Source organism: Haliotis rufescens, unplaced genomic scaffold (assembly GCF_023055435.1).
Source record: "Haliotis rufescens isolate VD_foot unplaced genomic scaffold, xgHalRufe1.0.p SCAF_15, whole genome shotgun sequence".
In the NCBI taxonomy this organism is placed as follows: domain Eukaryota; kingdom Metazoa; phylum Mollusca; class Gastropoda; order Lepetellida; family Haliotidae; genus Haliotis; species Haliotis rufescens.
The window spans coordinates 4,216,556-4,236,817 of record NW_025963835.1 but is presented as its reverse complement, the minus strand read 5'-3'; the positions used below and the strand labels follow the sequence as shown (position 1 = coordinate 4,236,817).

Genomic DNA, 20,262 nt, shown 5'->3' with positions numbered 1-20,262 from the left:
TCAATATCTAGGGTACACTAACGCTTAGTATAAAAAACATGTAATTTTGATTGAAAGAAAAATCTCCATTGCCACAGTGAGATGGGAGCCTGTACCTGGTGAAATTTTAGACTTGCTTCATTTAGGGCTTTTGCATTACAGAAAGGGCTGGACGGAAAAGAAAATCTTATGATCCAGGGACTGTACGTGCCAAGGGGAAGGAAGAATTCCTCGTCAAGTTCGCACATACATATGCGCAGTACGCAATTAAAGACCCCATAGCCGGAAGCCCAACGTTGTTAATAAATATTATTGCGTGGAGAGAGAGAGAGACGTGGTTATTTTAGTAATTGTGATTCCTAAGATCATAACTATAAAATCACACCGAAACACATTTTGAGAAAATGCGTTGCATGACATACGTTTAAATCGTTGGATGTATACAGATGAGAGCCTCGTGACATTTACTTGAGATTGCCTTGGTCACATTATCACATGGAGCAGGCACGTACACGTGCACCAAAACGTATATATAATACGGTTATGCAAGTCCTTGGAACAACGAAAGTCACACGTGACAAGGGATCCGATGTAAACAATCATAACACGTGCAGACCTTGCTTTAGTTATGCCGATTAAATGGGTTGTATAAAACTGGGAATTATTTCCACAGTTATACATTCACAAGCGTAAATATATTCAAACTGACTATGCGACAGTTTTAGTGAAAACAAACCGGTAGCCAACCTACAAAAATGAAAGAACGAAAATAGTACCATTTACCACAATAATCGCTCCCTCAAATCGTAAACAAACATGGCGGTCACACATGGATCGCACGACTGTCAACCGTGGATACTTGGCATTCCAGAGGAAATATGGGAACATATTTTTATGTCATGTGTATTAGATCACGTCGATCTGACAAGTGTTTCCGATACATGCAAATATTTTCAGAAAATTTGCAAGAGCAACGAGTTATGGCGAAAGAAACTACAACAAAGGTAAGTTTATCGCCATTTGTCCTACTTTTCCCTTTCTTCACGAGGTTCATCATGTTTATTGTTGCTCAGATCCAGGGGAGTAATGCACTTTACATGCAACACCTTTCGGATTTCAGCAAGTGCAGCTAGCAGACATGCCTTGTGCCAGACATACTAAAAACAATTCTGTTTAGGCCAGCTAAATAAAGATTCTTGTAAAGTTGCTATTCAAATTCAATAGTATTTGTCCCTGCGTGGGGAGGGGGCATCCTCGATTATCCTTTGTATTAAGGCTAGGACGGGTAGTCAGAGATGAGTAGGTCCTGAGGGTGACCCGTGGATATCTGGACCAATGGTAAATCATGTGAAACCGTTAATGACAAGGTAACAATGTGGTTAAAAAAATACCAGGCACAAATATGGTTCTTATTGGCTGCCGACAGACAATAACAATAAATCTCCATGATTACACTACTAGGTCGCTAATGTTCGCATTTCTTTCTGACTGCATTCATTCTTTTTGACGTGTATTGAGTAAAGATAAAGATAAAGCTTCAGTCAACTTCAGTGTATGCATGTTCAGGGGTTATGGAGACAATGGCCCCTGACGATTTGGAGAAAATGGCCATAATTTTTTAGAGAAAATGGACACAAGCTTTCTGAGAAACACAACTAACACAAATCCATATAAGATTTATTTCATTTATTGATAGCAGAGCTCCAGGTAAGCTGCGTATCTGCGTAAAATATGCATCAGAAATGCAGAAATACGCAGTAAAATAAAATCCAAGCGTATCAAATACGCAACGAACATTACAGATACGCTACAAAAATAAACCTCGTGCATATCATAAAAATATTGTGAAGTAGCCCTGCGTATTCGATAAGCAAATCAGCAACTTATTTTGAAATTATAAACGGGCATTCCGTCAACCTTGCAAAACTCCACGATGACAGTTACATCATGATCATTTGCCATCACACTTTCTTGTGGATGTATTGTGGTATTTTTGAGTCCTATAAAGCTCTTGAACCCACACAACATCAGTTTGCAGGGACTCATCATCCCGAGGCAAGTGAGTTAACTGACTATAAAAGTCCAGTTTCCACCCTTGCCGAACTAGGCTGGTATTATGGAGTTATATTTTGGCTGGACTAACGAGTCTATGCATAGTCCAATCAAAATCGCGCACCGAAATCAAAATCCGGTTCGTAAAGTGTCATGCAGATTTCGGTCGACTGCAGGATTTGCAAAGAATGTGCACCGCTAGCTCGTTGTCAACAGATATTTTCTAAATCTTTTCATGTTTTTAATCAAGGTGCTCACGTGATTTGATGCACTTCACGATGTAAGACTCGTTTTATCACAATATAGATCTTGATTATCGATCAGATCATCTTGACTGGGCACCACTGTTTTGTTTGAAGCAAATGCAAGTGATACGAGAGGTTGAATCTGATTGGTCCATAGGAGAGGCATAGAAGGGACATAACTCGTAATAGCCACTGGTGGCGCTACGATCGAGCCCAGGAATTCCAGCCTAGTTCGGCAAGGGTGGAAACTGGACTTTTAAAGTCAGTTAACTCCCTTGCCTCGGGAAGATGGCAGGGACTAGATGAATAGTGTTTATTAAATATTTAACTAAAATACCCACATGTGTAAAAACTAGTGGGTAAAGGAAATTTAAATACCCAGATAGAATTACTGATACCCAATGATTTTATAATGCATGGGTAAAATACCCACAACACCAAAAGCTTATCTGGAGCTCTGTGATAGGCTATTCTGGACTGATAATGTATGTCACATGGTCTGTCAAAACTGTCTAACTTCTGCTAATTAATCCCAATCCTTTTAAGTAAACAATGCATTTATTTGTCAAAATAAAAATTGTTTTGATGAGTGAGTGAGTATGGTTTTACGCTGTTTTTAGCAATATTCCAGCTGTTTTGATGAAATTGCAGCAGGTTATACATCAGCTTCAGTTACAATGCAGCTTTATGTAATCATCAGCATTATAACAAAATGTGGGGCAGTCGGGTAGCCTAGTGGTTCAAGCGTTCGCTCGTCATGCCGAAGACCCGGGTTCGATTCACGTCCTGAGTACAATGTGTAAAGCCCATTTCTGGTGTCCCCCGCCGTGATATTGCTGGAATGTTGCTTAAAGCGGCGTAAAACCATTAAACCATACTCACTCACTATAACAAAATGTGCCTTTTTTCCCAAAATGTATATAATAATGTCTGTTTATGATCAGGATGATTGTTAGTGTGTACAAGAGAAGTCTTTATATAGGCTTTCACGCTTGTATTACATCCATTTCTTTTTAATAAAATATTGTGTAAACCATTATCCTCAATAATCCTCACTTCTTCAGAATTTCTACAAAATTATTATTATTGTAACACCAAACAAAATAACAATTAATACATGGGACCAATTTGAGTCCTCACTTCTCCAGTATGTGTCATTGTCTCTGGCCTATCTAGCTTTTAAATAACATGTGTTACTACTCCTAGTACATGTAGAACTAATTGTAAAACAAACAAAATAACAATTGATAATGTGAAATGGGAGGCAAGGGTTTCATGTAATTATTGTACAAACTAGACAACTAGGTTTTATTTGGTTCCATTTTCTCCAACATTTGAGGCCATTTTCTGCAAAATTTGGGGTCATTTTCACTAAAAATTGTGGCATTTTTCTCCAAATTGCCTGTTGCCATTTTTGCATGGGGCCATTATATCCTGCTCCCCTTGCATGATCAGATCGTTTTTTGTGTGCAACTAAATAGTTTTTGCTTGGGTTCTTGTAAAACAATTCGCAATCAGACATTTTGTACTCATCTCTTGAGACCTACATTGGGTAGGGTCTGGTAAGAGGGGTTTGGGTATCTGGGTAGTAAAGCCCTACTTTGTATCATGTCTCCATTCTAGTATTAATATTGAAAATTTCACAAGCACAAGTAGTGTGTGCAGTGAATTTATAATTTCATTTTCATTTTACTAATGAGATCTCACAAGATCTCGTAACAAATCTTACCTATAAACCCTTCTTCATAAGGGCACAAAAAATATAATAAAGTATTTGAGTTCCAAAATTGTTTACTCTCTGTGGATGGAATCGTCAGAATGTAAAAGTGTTTTACAAGATTGTGAAATATCTTGAACAGGCTTCAAGCCCCATCTGCGTAAAATAGGCATCAGAAATGCAGAAATACGCAGTAAAATAAAATCCAAGCGTATCAAATATGCAACGAACATTACAGATACGCTACAAAAATAAAACTTGTGCGTATCATCAAAATATTATGAAGTAACCCCGCATATTCGATTAGCAAATCAGCAACTTATTTTGAAATTATAAACGGGCATTCTGTCAACCTTGCCAAACTCCACGATGACAGTTACATCATGATCATTTGCCATCACACTTTCTTGTGGAAGTATAGTGGTATTTTTGAGTCCTATAAAGCTCTCGAACCCACACGACACCAGTTTGCAGGGACAAGATGAATAGTGTTTTTAAATATTTAACTTAAATACCCACATGTGTAAAAACTAGTGGGTAACAGAAATTTGAATACCCAGATAGAATTACTGATACCCAATGATTTTAAAATGCATGGGTAAAATACCCACAACACCAAAAGCTTATCTGGAGCTCTGAAACACTGTTGGCCATGTTGACATTCATGATGTGTATGGGTTACATATGATTTATTCAGTCACATTTCAGTTTTTATGGACAAATCTGGAAGCAACTACATGTATATTGTAGCATATTCTAAACTCTTAAATTCAACTTGATGTTTGACCACTAGAAAAAGTTCAAAATTCATAATCTGCACAGAGTGGACATTCTTGCAGAAGATGTATCTTCATGAAAACTCTTCCACCAGTGTCGTCTAAACTGAAGACTAGGCGAATATCATCTATAATATGATTGTTTGTGATCTGAGTTTTGTATATTATTATGGACAAAGGGTTGTAGGTATATCTATTTATTTTTTGTTTTGTTGTCATTCCAAAATTGAAATTTATCTGTCACTTTCAACATCACTATTACTAGTTAAAGTTACACTCATACTCGTTTAACTCACAACTTTTGGTGGTATGTTGTTTTTTTTTCTCAAAATGGCAAAGTACTTTTGCCATGATGTTGTCAAGTGGAACGGATGTTCTACGCACGTCAGAAGAATCCTCGTATGCTGCATTAAGCTATTGAGATGTTCATTGAAACAGATGATGAGTATGGTTATGTGACTTCCATTGCAATCAGAAAAAACCTGGCAGTCAAGAAAACTGTGTAGCAAATGTCAATCAAGTTATTTATTTTTGTATCTATATATTTGAAGCAATAGAATTTAATCACTACAAGATTTTTCAAGGTAGTCAATTGGCGACCTCTGAATATTTTATAGCAGACAAATTGACTTTTAGGTCACCATGGTCACATTGGCGACTGTTTTGGTCGCAACTTTGAGGTCTGAGTAAGGGTCTTTGTGGTCGAGTTTGCACATGTAATCTTCCTTGGGAAAATCTCTCAGGAGGTGCAAGCCTTCCATCTTGAAGTGCTTGTAAGGGATACAAGCATTTAGGGCTTTCAGGTTTATGAAAGGTCTGTGACCGCCATCTTTCTTTGGTACCACGAACATTGTGCTTAGAAATGGGCCTTGTTCTGGTGAAATAACGAGAACCCTTTCTATGAATTTCTTTATGAGCATCTTTTGGATTTCCTTGCTCAGTGCAAGTTGCTCTGACTCAGGCAGATGTGAACGGGGTATACTGTTAGGACTGGTAGAGACAGCAGGTCAAATCCTTCTAGTGTCTGTAGAACCCAAGGGTTTCCTGCGGGGAAAGGAACTGCTCACGCCAAAAAGACAGTGTTGTTGTCTAACCCACCTGTTGTGGGACGTCCTGCTGTTACGGCCAGGATGTCCTCCCCTGCCTCGGGTGGACTGTCCACGACTCCCTCCTCTGCCAAGAATAGCTCTGACTTTGAACATGTTGAAGGCGCCCTCAGCAAGCTTCAAGGATATTTTCCTCAAGTTTAAAATTCTACCAGATTTGGAAGAGCTATCACTTCCACCCAGTGATTGGTCAAGGTCTGAATCTCACGCTATACATGCTTATTTTCTTGCATGCTTGTAGCGCCCACCATCTTGTTTGGTATTCAATCTTTTCAAACTTGAGACCAATGGCAGATGCTGATAGGTTGCCTTCGAGTCCTGACCATCTACAGGGTTGGTCAACCTGATAACATGATTGATTATGCAACCCTCTCCCAGACCCTAGAGAATAAATTAGTCCAGTTCAAGTGTAGAATGACTGGGCAAGTCTAGATTGCCTCATCTCCTGAAATTAAGCAATGTGTGGTTCCGTTTGGATTTTATATTATATATTTTTAAATAAACTAACTTTATTTCTGGGACTAATGTTAGTCTAGGCAACATTTTGTTAGTGGGAAGAAGATTAGTTGTTGGGGCAGCTGTATCCATGGTGTCCAAATTTTGAAAAAGTTCTTACCTGAGCCCCTCTAAAAAATATGTGCGGTTTTTTTTTCAGCACAGTGAAAGCATTTTCCCGGGGCAAGGGAGTTAACTGACTATAAAAGTCCAGTATCCACCCTTGCTGAACTAGGCTGGAATTATGAAGTTTTATTTTGGCTGGACTAATGAGTCTATGCATAGTCGTACCAAAATCGCGTAACAAAATTGACATCTGGTTTGTAAACTGTCGTGCTGATTTCGGTCGATTGCAGGTTGTGCAAAGCATGTGTACCGCCAACTGGGCATCAATAGATATTTTCCAAATTTTTTCATATTTTTTATTAAGGTGCTCATGTGATTGGATGCACTTCGCGAAGTAATACATTTCTATTACAAAATAGATTTTGATTCTCTATCAGATCTTCTTGACTGGGCACTGCCATTTTGTTTGAAGCAAATGCAACTGATATGAGAGGTGGAATCTGATTGGTCAATAGGAGGGACATAGAAGGGACATAACTCGTAATTGCCACTGATCTTGCTGATGGTGTTACTATTGAGCCCAAAAATTCCAGCCTAGTTCGGCAAGGTTGGAAACTGGTCTTTTACAGACAGTTAACTCCCTTGCCATGGGAAGATGAATAAAATTGGAATAGGCAGGTTTTCCATCTTTAAGTTACTGGTTTATCTACAGTAAAATGCAACACATTTGTGTTAGTGTCATAAAATATGAACAACACTGGGATGATGATAACAGCTGTGGTGCAACTAGGAAAAACCCCACAATAATGTGAAGGGTAAGGGGATTTAGATTAGGGTCAGTCACAAAATGGGAACCAATATTCTTTTGACTAATAATATTTCTTTTGTTCTGTGCTGTGCAGTTTTCCAGACCTGTACGACCATTATGACCGAGGAGTGCACAAGTGTTGGCGGGAAGTGTACAAGGGACGTGTGCTGTATGGACGCAGAACGAGGAATGTGGTGTCAGGGCTGTCGGCCGAGTACTTCAACACTCAGGAGATATCAAAGGAAGGCTTCTCGCAGTTTATTGTACTCCTCGAGGAACATGATGAGTCGGGGAATTACATCATGGATGAACTCATGAACATAGTGCATGATGGGAAGAAGTGAGTAAAGGATTTTTGAAAGTGTAATCGTTGCTTGACTGTTATGAACATTACCGTCTGCATCCTATCATGTCCCAGACTGGTTGTGTTTGGTGACCAAATGGACAGGCCTGGTGACTTGGTTGATGCTGTTTTATTGTATCCTGATGGCTTGGAGTGTCTGGTCCAGACTTGATTATTTTCAAGCTGATGTCATATAGATGAAGTGTTGCTGAGTTTGACGTCAAACAACAAACAAACTTAAGATTAGTAGGGAAGGTAGGTGGGTAAATGTTAATGGGTTTGTCGCCTTAAATTGAGAATCTAAACCCCCGCACATTTTCTTCCTTAAGACATGTTAGAGGTAAGTCACAGAGTGATCAGTCTGAAAATGTTGTGTCAGTATAATTGTCCCTTAGGCATATGAAAGGTGCTCCACGTAGCCAAGCATATGTCCATATTCATATTATTCATGAGTCTCAACATTCCAGTGTCTTAATGCCGAGCCAGGCAGGGTGACAGTAGGTACCATCTTTTAACGTCTTTTCTTATGAATCAGCCTCACGATTGAACCACTGACTTTCTGCTCTCTGTTCAGACTATCTATCCATTGCACCACAAAGGCTGTTAAAGAGACTTATTTGGATGTTTGCAGACATAATTCTGAGGGACTGAACAATGTCTGACATTTCTGTTTCACTAGGTGCCACAACCTGACAGAGAAATACTATGCAGAGAAGGTCTTAAGACATTTAAGTCAGATCCACCTGGCAACAAAATGGCAGCAGTACCTCCAGTTACCGGAGGCCGACCAGAATCTGGAGTTGGGTAGGTACTTCAGGGTATGAATGTCCTTGTATTAGAGTGCCATATACAGTATGATGAACAATGGCACAGCTTTGATAAATTCATGGTGCCTGAAGGTCACAATTAGAAATCATAATTTATGAAAATATTCCTTGTGATAATGTATATTAAATGAAGCTTGTGAAAAATGTAATTCACAGTATGATTCATAAAATAAACCTGGGGATTTGAAACTGAATTGGATGTTATCAAGCTCAAAGAGGAAGATGGAGCCAATCTTTCAGCTACTTATCATCCGGCTACTGATACCCGTGAAGATTGGGGCTAGAATTGGTCTTCAGCAACCCATGCTTGTCGTAAGAGGCAACTAACGAGATCGAGTGGTCAGACTTATTGACTTGCTTGTTGCTTTTTATCGTATCCGAATTGCGTAGATTGATGCTCATGATGTTAATCACTGAATTGTCCGGTCCAGACTCAATTATTTACAGACCACCATCATCTTGCTGGAATATTGCTGTGTGTGGCGTTAAACAACAAACAAACAAACAAATGTAGCTCATGGTGAACATGGTGAATGATGTTTACTGAGTTTGAAAGTGGATGACAAGTTTTCTTGGTGACACACACAAATTCCAAAGGGCACACCTAGACATCTTTGTGAGTGCCTGGTGGATTTCTATCCCAGGACTCACTATGTTTGGATAGGATCAGTAGAGAGAAACTTTACAGTCTCTTTAAGACTCAAATCTTTCACACTGACACCTCTCTGCATGAACCTTTTGCGAACTCAGATCCCCCAAATGAAGGGGAGTTGCCCAGTGGTGCCACCCAACTATCAGTGTTACCCAGAACTCCATCAATGTCACCCCCTCTCTGTCCCCCAGGTGCTGTGATGATTGCCCAGTGGTGCCACCCAACTATCAGTGTTACCCAGAACTCCATCAATGTCACCCCCTCTCTGTCCCCCAGGTGCTGTGATGATTGCCCAGTGGTGCCACCCAACTATCAGTGTTACCCAGAACTCCATCAATGTCACCCCCTCTCTGTCCCCCAGGTGCTGTGATGATTGCCCAGTGGTGCCACCCAACTATCAGTGTTACCCAGAACTCCATCAATGTCACCCCCTCTCTGTCCCCCAGGTGCTGTGATGATTGCCCAGTGGTGCCACCCAACTATCAGTGTTACCCAGAACTCCATCAATGTCACCCCCTCTCTGTCCCCCAGGTGCTGTGATGATTGCCCAGTGGTGCCACCCAACTATCAGTGTTACCCAGAACTCCATCAATGACCAGCTGGACGAGATAGCGCGGATGGTGAGACGGGAGCTGTGTCAGAGGTCGCCGGACCACCCAGCATGCAATATGGACCACAATGCAGGAGGTGAGCGGAATCTTGTACATGCACACATTTATCAGTCTGCGATAATAGCCACTGAAGCAAGAATCTAAATGATATGTCTTGGTCTTGTAAGCTCATCTAATAGTGAATCCCATTGGGATTCCGTTGAGGCTAGGTCCCCAGCAGCCATCTCGAAATTGATGGCCATCTTGAATAATTTGTAGGTTTTTCAATAGTCGAAAACATTGGGTAGCTGTTGTTAAAATCCATTTAGAAGCACAATATGGCTTTTTTGCAATAAAACCCATGCTTTTCATCAATAGATTGAACCTCATCTGAAATATGGAAGATATGTTGATAATTGGCGGCCATATTGGATTATGCAAATTAGATTTTTTTCCCAAACTTGGATTGTTTTGAACTTTTTGTATGTTGTTCTTGGGACCTAGTAGAAATGCATTGTTGTGAAATAAATCCTGTTGCAATTTGTTTTAAGTGAAACCTTATTTTGCCTGGACTATTGCTTGTTGTATGAGGTGATGTTTGGGTGGTCATCTTGTTGGTTAGCATGCCTTATTGGCCCAGTATATTCATGGCTCATGGAGGAATGTAGTGTATAAAAACCTGTGAATGCAACAGTAATGATGCTTCTTGTCCTACCAGTAGTAGGATTGTAAGATGTTATAAATATTTCTGACCGCCTCCGTGGTCTAGTGGTAGAGCGGAAGGTCCGGGGTTCGATCCCCGGCCGAATCATACCAAAAGACGTTAAAAGATGGTACTTGTTGTTACCCTGTCTGGCACTCGGCATTAAGGGGTTAAAGCAAGGACTGGTAGGCTCGGAGTCAGTATACTGTGTCTGAGTGGGGTATTGATGTTAAACTGCAGCATGGTATCTCAGTGGGCTAGCACTATAAATCGGCATCAGTCGGGTCTAGTACAAGCAGCCACACACACAAACACACATGCATGCACGTCGCTATATAAGTGCAATAATCTTGAACGCGACGTTAAACCCAATTTCACCTCACCCATAAATATTTCTCTAAAGTAGCCATAGAATATGTACACAAGCTACAACTTGGTACCCTTTTTTAAATCGTTGGCATCATCTCTTGATTTGTCTGTTTTCAGCTATTTCAGAGCATCTGTGGTCACCTCAGCTATGTCGAGTTGTCATGGTGACGTTAAACTATGTACTGTTTGACAAGCTTGGATTCTGTGGCAATGAGGAGAATTACTACGATCCAAAGAATTCCTACATCAATAGAGTAAGAAAGTAGACACTAACAATGCTTATTTCAGGGCAGAATATTCCTCCACTAACAATGGGTAATGGAGACCCTGACTCGGTGGTCACCATAGGCAACTAAGGTGTGTTGGTCTGTAACCATGGGCGACTAAGGTGGGCTGAGGTGGTCACTATAGGCAACTGAAATAGGATAGGTGTCACCATAGGCATCTAAGGTGGGATGGGTGGCCACCATAGGCAACTAAGGTCGGATAGGTAGTCACCATGGGCAACTGAGGTAGGATGGGTGGTCACCATAGGCAACTAAGGTCGGATAGGTAGTCACCATGGGCAACTGAGGTAGGATGGGTGGCCACCATGGGCAACTAAGGTAGGATGGGTGGTACCATAGGCGACTAAGGCAGGATGAGTGGTCACCATTGGCGACTAAGGTAGGATGGGTGGTCACCATAGGCAACTAAGGCAGGATGAGTGGTCACCATGGGCAACTAAGGCAGGATGAGTGGTCACCATAGGCAACTAAGGTAATGGGTGGTCACCATCGGCGACTAAGGTAGGATGGGTGGTCACCGTGGGCAACTAAGGTAATGGGTGGTCACCATCGGATGGGTGGTCACCATAGGCAACTAAGGCAGGATGAGTGGTCACCATAGGCAACTAAGGTAGGATGGGTGGTCACCATCGGCAACTAATGTGGGATGGGTGGCCACCATTGGCAATTAAGGTCGCATGGGTGGTCACCATAGGCAACTAAAGTAGGATGGGTGGTAACCATAGGCAACTAAGGTAGGATGGGTGGTAACCATAGGCAACTACAGTAGGATGGGTGGTAACCATAGGCCACTAAGGTAGGATGGGTGGTAACCATAGGCAACTAAGGTAGGATGGGTGGTAACCATAGGCAACTAAGGTAGGATGGGTGGTAACTATTGGCAACTAAAGTAGGATGGGTGGCCAACAGTCCTAGTGCCTCTTTAAAGTCAAAAGCAGACACATTCTGTCAATAATTATTTCCCTTCTATAAACTATGTTAAGTAAGGATGAAGGAGCTGTACCCTGGCCAAAGTCACAGATGTAAATGTAGCCTACCTGACCACTACATGGCACTTACATAATGAGTCTGTTACAATATGAAGGTGTGCAGTGGAACCAGTTGTATGCACCATTGTATGGATTCATGATTGCAATGGGCCCAGTGCTATGCAATGGCTAGCTAGGATCCTTTTCTGTGTACAGAACCACAGTAGTGACTGCAGTTGCAATGTTTAGGTTCTGGAGAGGAAGAAGGGGATTCCGATTACGCTGTCCATTGTCTACAGTGCCGTGGCGCGGAGACTGGGGGTCGTGTGTGAAGCTATCAACTTTCCTTCCCACTTCCTGCTGCGATGGCTGGAGCGGCCCATGTAAGTCATTAGGGATGATCAAACTGTCCTTTAGCAGGAGGGTATGGTAGCACAGTTGACTAAGGCACTACTAATGGCAGTGTCAGAACTGCAGCCCTTAGCCATGAGTTTGAATCCCTGACTTGGCACCAAGCGTGCTGTTCTTTACATGTTTTTAGCCTTATAGCTTGGAGTTACATTCTGAAACTAGGAAATCAGTCTAAGTTAGTGAGTCAGCATCTTAACTGAACCACTCAAATTCAAATGATAAAAGATCTCTTTTACATAACCAAGCGACTAGTGGTTTTCCAGGGTTTAGAAATATTTCTTTAATTTGACATCTGATTTTATTACAACTGCCATGGCCATTTGATGATAGGGGTGTTACTTTTATTACTAACTAGCCCTGAACATGCTGAAGTGATTCCAATCTCATTAAAATCAGATCTTCTCGCTGGCGCTAAACAAAGATCTGAGGACATCCCATTACGGGTCACGTCAGACCGACCTTTCGCAAACTCTGACCAACCAATGGAATTACTGACAAGAAGTCGACATTAGCCAATCAGGGGGAAGCTGAACAACAGAACGTTCTAGAATGGCTAATATATTGTCTAGATTGTATAGATTCAGTCGTTAAGCCTGTAACTATCGTTCGGAATACCCCGTTTCAATGTTTTCGAGGCTGCATGATTAGAAATCACATTCAGACTGTCACTTTCATGATCTGGTAAGCAACGCTCTGATTGGTCGGATGAAAGGTCGTTCTGACATGACCCCTAATGGGATGTCCTCAGATCTTTGTTTAGCAGTAGCGAGAACTAAAATCTGATTTTATGAGATTGAAGTGATTCAAGGGTAGAATTGGTCCCCAGGAACACATGGTGGTTGTAAGAGCGTGGATTGGGTGGTAAGGCTTGGTGACTTGGTTCATTCCTTGCCATTGTACCTTGTTCAAGTGGCTGTTGCTCATAATATCCATGGTTTTGTCTGGTACAGACTCCAATGTTTACAGGCAGCTGTGATGTAACTGGAACATGGCAAATAAGTACTCAGTACAACCACAAATTTTAAATGTGAACATCATGAACATGGTGAAGCATTATGCCATTTTTTAAAGATACTTTGCCTTTCTGCTATTACTATTTTCATTCTTCATTTATTCTTTTAGCGTTTTCAGCTGTATTTCAGCTTTCATATTAGAATTGACTGGTTAAGGTGTGTTGTTTCAGAGCCCCAGTGAGTCAGCAGTATGTGTTCGTGGATGTGTTCCGGGGAGGGCGCTTCCTGCAGCAGGATGAGTGTTGTGGTGCAGTGGGCATCCCCGAGGGGCTCGGCTTCCAGAAGGAACACTACATGTCTGTTCCACCAAAGAAGGTAAATACTAGCCAGTAGGAAGACGGTCTCCCAGGTATGAGCTGGCTGTGTTAGTGTGAGATCAAACCTTCGTAATGTGGATAGATGCTGATTATGATTAGTCGATGAATGGCCAATGGTATTTATCATAATAGAAAGGTGATATATTATACCCTAGATAATAGAGGATGGGTCATCACAGCTTCTCAAAGGTGGTTCTAATGTCTCAATCGCTCCTTCCAGGTTCAGCATATAAAAAATGTTGGCCAATCAGACAGATACTAGTAAAAATCATTTAGGTCCAGTCATTTTACAATTGGGGTGGGCTGACTGACTAGAAAAGAAAATTTGAAATGCCAGATTTCTTATTTGATTTTTATAACATAATATGAATGTATGGAAATATGGTATTTGTACTTCAGTAGCCAATTCTTGTAGACCAGTTATTTTTCTAGTGCACTAGTCTGTTTGTCCACCTGAAAAGCCATTTCTGAATGTACCAGAGCGGGGGGATATGTCTTCTTCTAATGACTTTTGTTTTTGTTGCCATGGTGATTGTGACAATCTTCAGGTACCCTACTTTCTGTTACCTAGTTACCATGGTAACTCTAATCTCCGGTTGCAGGTTTTGGAGCGGATGGCCAGGAACCTGGTTGGTATTGGGCGCCATCAGAGTCAGCTTGGTGACGGACTGCTGTGTTTACGCAATGCCCTCGATCTCTTCCTTATTATCAGCCCTGATGACCTAGAAATGAGGCTGCTCCAAGTCCGCATCAACCTCCATCTCAACATCAACCTGCCAGATGTGAGTACATGTGCTTTGCCTACACACAGGCTGTAATGAGGTAGCCTGAAAACTCTTCTGTACTATAGTTAACTTTAAACATATTTCATTCACAAATGCAAAAGGATCAGAACAGGTTATCCAACTTAGGAATTCATAAGGGACAGATAATCGGTGATTCTGAGTTGCAAGCATCAAGGAGTTAACGACTGTAAAAGTCCAGTTTCCACCCTTGCTGAACTAGGATGGAATTTCTGGGCTCGATCATGGCGCCACCAGTCACTATTATGAGTTATGTCTCCCTATGTCCCTCCTATTGACCAATCAGATTCCATCTCTTATATCACTTGCATTTGTTTCAAACAAAATGACGGTGCCTAGTCAAGACGATCTGATTGATAATCAAAATCTATATTATAATAACGGATCTTACATCACGAAGTGCATCAAATCACTTGAGCACCTTTACTAAAAACATGAAAAGATTTGGAAAATATCTACTCAGGCCGTGTTGGCGGTACACATGTTTTGCAAAGCCTGCAATCAACCAAAATCTGCAATGCCGTTTGAAAACCAGATGTCGATTTTGTAAAGTTATTTTTCAGTCAAATTTCAAATCTGGCCCGAATTGAATATGACAACTTAAGTTTAGAGTTACTTCCCTTTTGTTTTAGTCGCTACAGGGTGGAAAATGGCTGTCTGATATTGCCAGCAATACTTTCTTCATTTCTGTTGCTTTGATTAATATAATTACCGAACCTTAAAGTTGGTTTAAAACTATTGCAATACTATTCAATAGTGTGGGGTACTAATGAAATACTATCATGATCGTGAAAATAGATTCAATAATTCCACTATTCGTTTCAATTTTACAATCCAGTACATCCCGCTAATGACCCATGTGGTCCATATAAATTTATTAGGACTAAACTATGGTGTAAATGAAGCCAAATTTCAAGCTTGTAAGTTGTTTCAGACTGTTATGTGACTTGACTTTTCTCGCAGGTGATTGACAGTTTGCAGCATGTCGCTGACCTTGACCCTACACGTATGGGGCTGGTGGCGTACCTGCTGCAGGAGGCCCAGGTTCACATACAGGAAAACAAGGACACAGAAAAGAGAGAAAAGGTAGCTGATTGAATGATTCTCAGAACAGTGCAGGGGGCTTCACCAGACTAGTAAATGTTCCATCGTCAAGCACAGGTCAGGTTTAGATGGCCTTGAGTTGCCAATCAGGGGAGACAATCTTCTCTTCTCTTTGCAAGTGTTTGTTGCAGACATGGAACAGTGCCAGGACCCATTTTGACAAATGTCGAAAGTGTGGCACATTACCATTGATATCAGGTTTTGAGTCCGGGGTGGGGTCCATGTTTATCTTACCTGGTCTTAGTTCTTTTCTTAAATGACCTGATGGATTCAGCTAAAATTTTGTGCAGATACATGTATACCTGTTACAATAAAGGGGGTTCAAGTTTGTTCAAGGCCTCATTTTGGAATTTCAATATGGGCAACCAGGTAACCAGGACCAGAGGCCTGTAACTGGGTGAGATGGTCGGCTTATGAGGTACCAATTTGGATCCAGGTATTTTCATCAGAAATCAAATATAGCCGTGGTGCCATATTGGAAATGCAGAAAATTGTTTTGAATGCAGTTTTAAAAATGCCATAAGTTGCAGCTTCATTGAAAAATGTATTTATTTCTTCCTCGGCCATATTTGTTCGAAATGTAATAAAAATTTGGTGTATATGAGTAGTAAAAAAAAAATTTGACACATTTCTTTGGAATAATTGTTTTAACCACGCTCTAAAATTCTGTTAAAATGCATATTTGGCTCTGCTGACTTCTCATCTCAAAAGAGTTTTTCTTCCTAAGTATTTATTGAGAAATAGTTGAGTATCAAAGCTGTTGCAACTTTTGTTAAGTGTCTGTCCTTGTTGATATCTAAACTGTTATCTACATATATATATTTCCATTCATTCACCCATTAAGATGATTAAGCTGACATGCATTGATATTGCTTAAATACTGCTAAAATAGCCAGTCAGTCATCAGTGTTTGCGGAGAGCTGAGACTAGCTACTGTTTCAGCCGAAGAGGAAGTTGCGGGAGGACAACCAGGAGGTGAAGTACTCTGTGGGGATGGTGATGAAGCACAAGAGGTGAGGCCCACACAATCCTTGGTTATCAAGGTTGTTGTAGTCGCTGTGTCAGTGAAATGTTCTTGAATGCAACAATAAACCCCATGTTACATCACCTGGTGTATTGTTTCTCAATCTGCGACATTAGTCACTAGTCTGAAGCCCGAGCCTAGTCAAATTTGGTTCGGTCTTGTTGGATTGATGCAATGTGAAATTACATGTCCAGTCAAATTAACATTGCTCTTTCATGATTGAAAAGGATCACCTTCGTGGTCTAGTGGTAGAGTTCTGCCCGGAGAGTGGCAGCCTTATACAAAAAGACGTTAAAAGATGGTACTTGTTATTAACATGCCTGGCGCTCTGCATTAAGGGGCTAAAACAAGTTACCTAAGATAAGCAAGTTACCTAAGGTGTGTTCGGATTGATTTCTCAGCGGGGTATATGAGCGAGCTACATAGAAAATAATTGCCTGCTCCTTAACCGATCAGAAGCTCATATTATAATGTAAGGTGAGACAATAGGCTATGTAGGCTATGACTACCGAGCTTGAGGGGACTGGTTTCTGTGTAGGTACGACTACACTTGTGTGATCTTTGGCTGGGATGAGACTTGTCAGGCGAGCGAGGAGTGGATAGTGCAGATGGGTGTTCACAATCTGACGAAGCAACACAAACAGCCTTTCTACAGCGTCCTTGTGGAAGATGGCAGTAATAGATACGCTGCACAAGGTATGTCTGATATCAGCATTTATTCCAGGGGCAGAGTTACATCATCTGTATGAGGAATTATTACATGCTGGCTGCTCACATTGGTGTTCTGCTACATGGTAGGGCTGGGATGGGTAACTCGGGTACCCGGGTCGGGTGGGTCCTGAGTAAGACCCGGGTACCCACATGACTACCCGGACCCGTGGTTAAACACGTGATATACTGTTTAATGACATTAACAATAAAACTCAATGGTTACACTACAAGTATAGCTAATGTTCACATTTCTTTCTCACTATGCAAGCATTCGTTCTGACTTTTCTATGTTCGATAAAGCGTCTATCAACTGCAGTGTATACATGACCAAATCGTTTTATATGTGTATCTAAATAGTTTGTGCCAGGGCTGCAGTAAAACAATTCCCATTCAGACATTTTGTACTCAACTCTTGAGACCTACAGCGGGTATCCGCGTAGGGCCGGGTAATAGGGTGTTGGGTACCCGGGTAGTAAATTTGGACTTGTCCCAGCCCTACTGCATGGGTCCACTAGTATTATGCTCTAAGAATTACACAGGCTGCCATTGATGTTATCTGTATGCAAAATTATTACACAGGATGCCACTTAGGCCGTCCTAAATGGATCTGGATCCAAATACCTGCCCTACTCTCAACTACTGTTTGTCTATGACCTAACCTCAAGTATACACAGGCTGGCGTGAATTAGGAACTATAGCTCTGTTTGACTCTACTTCCAGAAAACATGTTGTACACGGACAGTCCCCGCGAGATCCAGCACCCTGAAGTGGGTCGGTACTTCCAGACCTTCACAGAGACACACTACATCCCCAACCAGGAGAAGCAGAGGGAGTACCCGGACGACACCGATGTGACGCGCGCCCTCCTGCAGGAACATTACACTCCCAACATGTGATCAGTGTAATCACTGACAGTAGCAACATGGCGCTGTGATACCTTTGTGCTCTTCCCAGACGACCTCATCATGGATTGTGCATCTAGGAGAATGGGTGCTTGACTGCCGACTGATATATTTGACAAACACAAGTCCATTTGGAAACTTTCTGTTCTTCATATTGTGCAGGCCCAGTTGTGTGTTCTTGCAGCATGACTATTGAACAGCTAGTTGCCGATTTCATAATTCCCCTCTTGAGTGTTGGACATTCAGGCTTTGCGATTCATGTTCACTTGTCTTAGATTTGTGGGGATCCTGGGTGAGAATATAAGACACCAGCAACCAGCAACCCATGCTTGTTGTAAGACGTGACTAAGTGGATTGGGTGGTCATCGCATTCGAGTTGCGTAGATCGATGCTCATTATGTCAATAACTGGATTGTCTGGGCCAGACTCAATTGTGACTGATGTCATATAGCTGGAATATTGCTGAGTGCGGTGTAAATAACAAACTAGTCTTCTCTAAACACCAAACAATAGTTATCATAGTGAATAATTCTAAGAATACCACCTCTATCACATCAGTGCCATAAATTCCTGTTTATGCTGAGAACCACACTATAAATTTTTTATAAATTTTCAACAGACGTCCACTACACTGCCAACATATCCATAGTTGTGAGGGAAACCCTATCCCTTGCCAGAGGCGCCACTGCGCATGCGCAAGGCGGGAATCTAGTCACTTCTTTCAACCCATACTCTCATCAACTAGATGCAGATATTTGGGGAGGTGGGAGGGATTAATTCCTGATGTGATAGAGGTGGTATTCTTAGAATTATTCACAATGATAACTATTGTTTGATAATTCTTGTGAATACCTCACCTCTATCACATCAGTGCCAGTATACACCAGAGGGACCGGCGGGTTCTGGTATCTAGCATCCCATAGATATTTGGCTAGTGAAGTGGTAAAACCAAGGATTATATGCCAAAAGGGGTCTTAAACGGATGTGTCTAATAGTCTACTTACAAGACTTAGACGTATAGAATTTTCAAGGCGTCATGTGAAGGGTATATGTATATTCCCTTGTGATACTTAGACTTTTTAGTGACATCGTTTCCTGTGATGACGTCATCTGTGACGTCACTTCCGGTGATGACGTCATCTGTGACGTCACTTCCGGTGGCACTATTCTCCCGTATCACTTATGACGTGGTTTACCGTTATGCCCTTTTTGGATAGTGATATTTAACGTATCTTAACGTTTCTCCAGTGTGATGACTCCTATGACGTCACTTCCGGTGGTAGTACATTAACCTTCCTATCATGTAGATTACCGTATATCACTTAATCCTTCGATCTCTGATTTCAGTGTTGACATTTGCCCTGTTTTACTAACTCAATAGCGCAGTCCAGTAACAAAGTACAACTTACCCTGAGTTCCTGAGGTACTTCTGAAATCTTCACCCCCCCCCCCCCCCCCCCTCTTTTTTCCCTTTCCTGGAAGAGGGAGGGAACAGGTTACTTTACTTGGTAACTATCACCTGGGCGGCCACCAAAGGCCCCAGAGTGTATAGTCCATTTAGATCGGTCTGTATGTCTCGTAAGTAAAAGTTTGAAAAAGTGTTGTGGGACTTCCACTGGCAGCTGGCCACGATTTGTTCGATGGATGCAGTATTCCATGTGGCTAGGCTTGTTGCCAGTGCTCTGATTTCGTGGGGTCTGCAGCTACCCCAAATCGGAGTGGAGATTTGTGCCGTTTTATAGCTATCTGTGATAGCTGTTTTTAGCCATCCCGCTACAGTGCCCTTTGCGATGTCCTTTTCTGACGAGGGCTTGCAAGAGATAAATAGGCGTTTTCTCTGCTTTCTGTGGGGTTGAGTCGCTGTGATAAAATATCTCAAGGCTCTTATGGGGCAAAGCAATCTATCCGGGAAGTCCACACTTTTACTTAGAGCTGGTATAGTGTATTGCCGATGTCCGAGTGGGCCGAAGGTTGACGACTGGTTTTTGGCAATA

The 20,262-nt window shown here is 41.6% G+C and overlaps 1 protein-coding gene across 1 annotated transcript; it reads left to right on the top strand.

Moving 5' to 3' along the window:
• Nucleotides 1-796: 796 nt before the first annotated feature.
• On the top strand, nt 797-18,807 carry LOC124134952 (F-box only protein 21-like). The gene is made up of 12 exons (XM_046500072.2): nt 797-983; nt 7,339-7,584; nt 8,267-8,391; nt 9,598-9,753; nt 10,846-10,982; nt 12,233-12,366; nt 13,578-13,722; nt 14,327-14,506; nt 15,491-15,613; nt 16,574-16,644; nt 17,194-17,351; nt 18,087-18,807. Exons 1-12 carry the CDS (start codon nt 874-876, stop codon nt 18,260-18,262), a joined length of 1,761 nt encoding a protein of 586 aa, XP_046356028.2. The 5' UTR covers nt 797-873; the 3' UTR covers nt 18,263-18,807.
• Nucleotides 18,808-20,262: the final 1,455 nt, after the last annotated feature.

What these genes read in the sequence shown, in the direction of transcription:
- LOC124134952 (XM_046500072.2), top strand. Translation starts at nt 874, where the DNA reads ATGTCATGTGTATTAGATCACGTCGATCTGACAAGTGTTTCCGATACA. An exon ending in TGTCTGTTCCACCAAAGAAG is followed by an intron (nt 13,723 to 14,326) that starts GTAAATACTAGC and finishes CTCCGGTTGCAG; the next exon opens with GTTTTGGAGCGGATGGCCAG. An exon ending in ACACAGAAAAGAGAGAAAAG is followed by an intron (nt 15,614 to 16,573) that starts GTAGCTGATTGA and finishes CTACTGTTTCAG; the next exon opens with CCGAAGAGGAAGTTGCGGGA.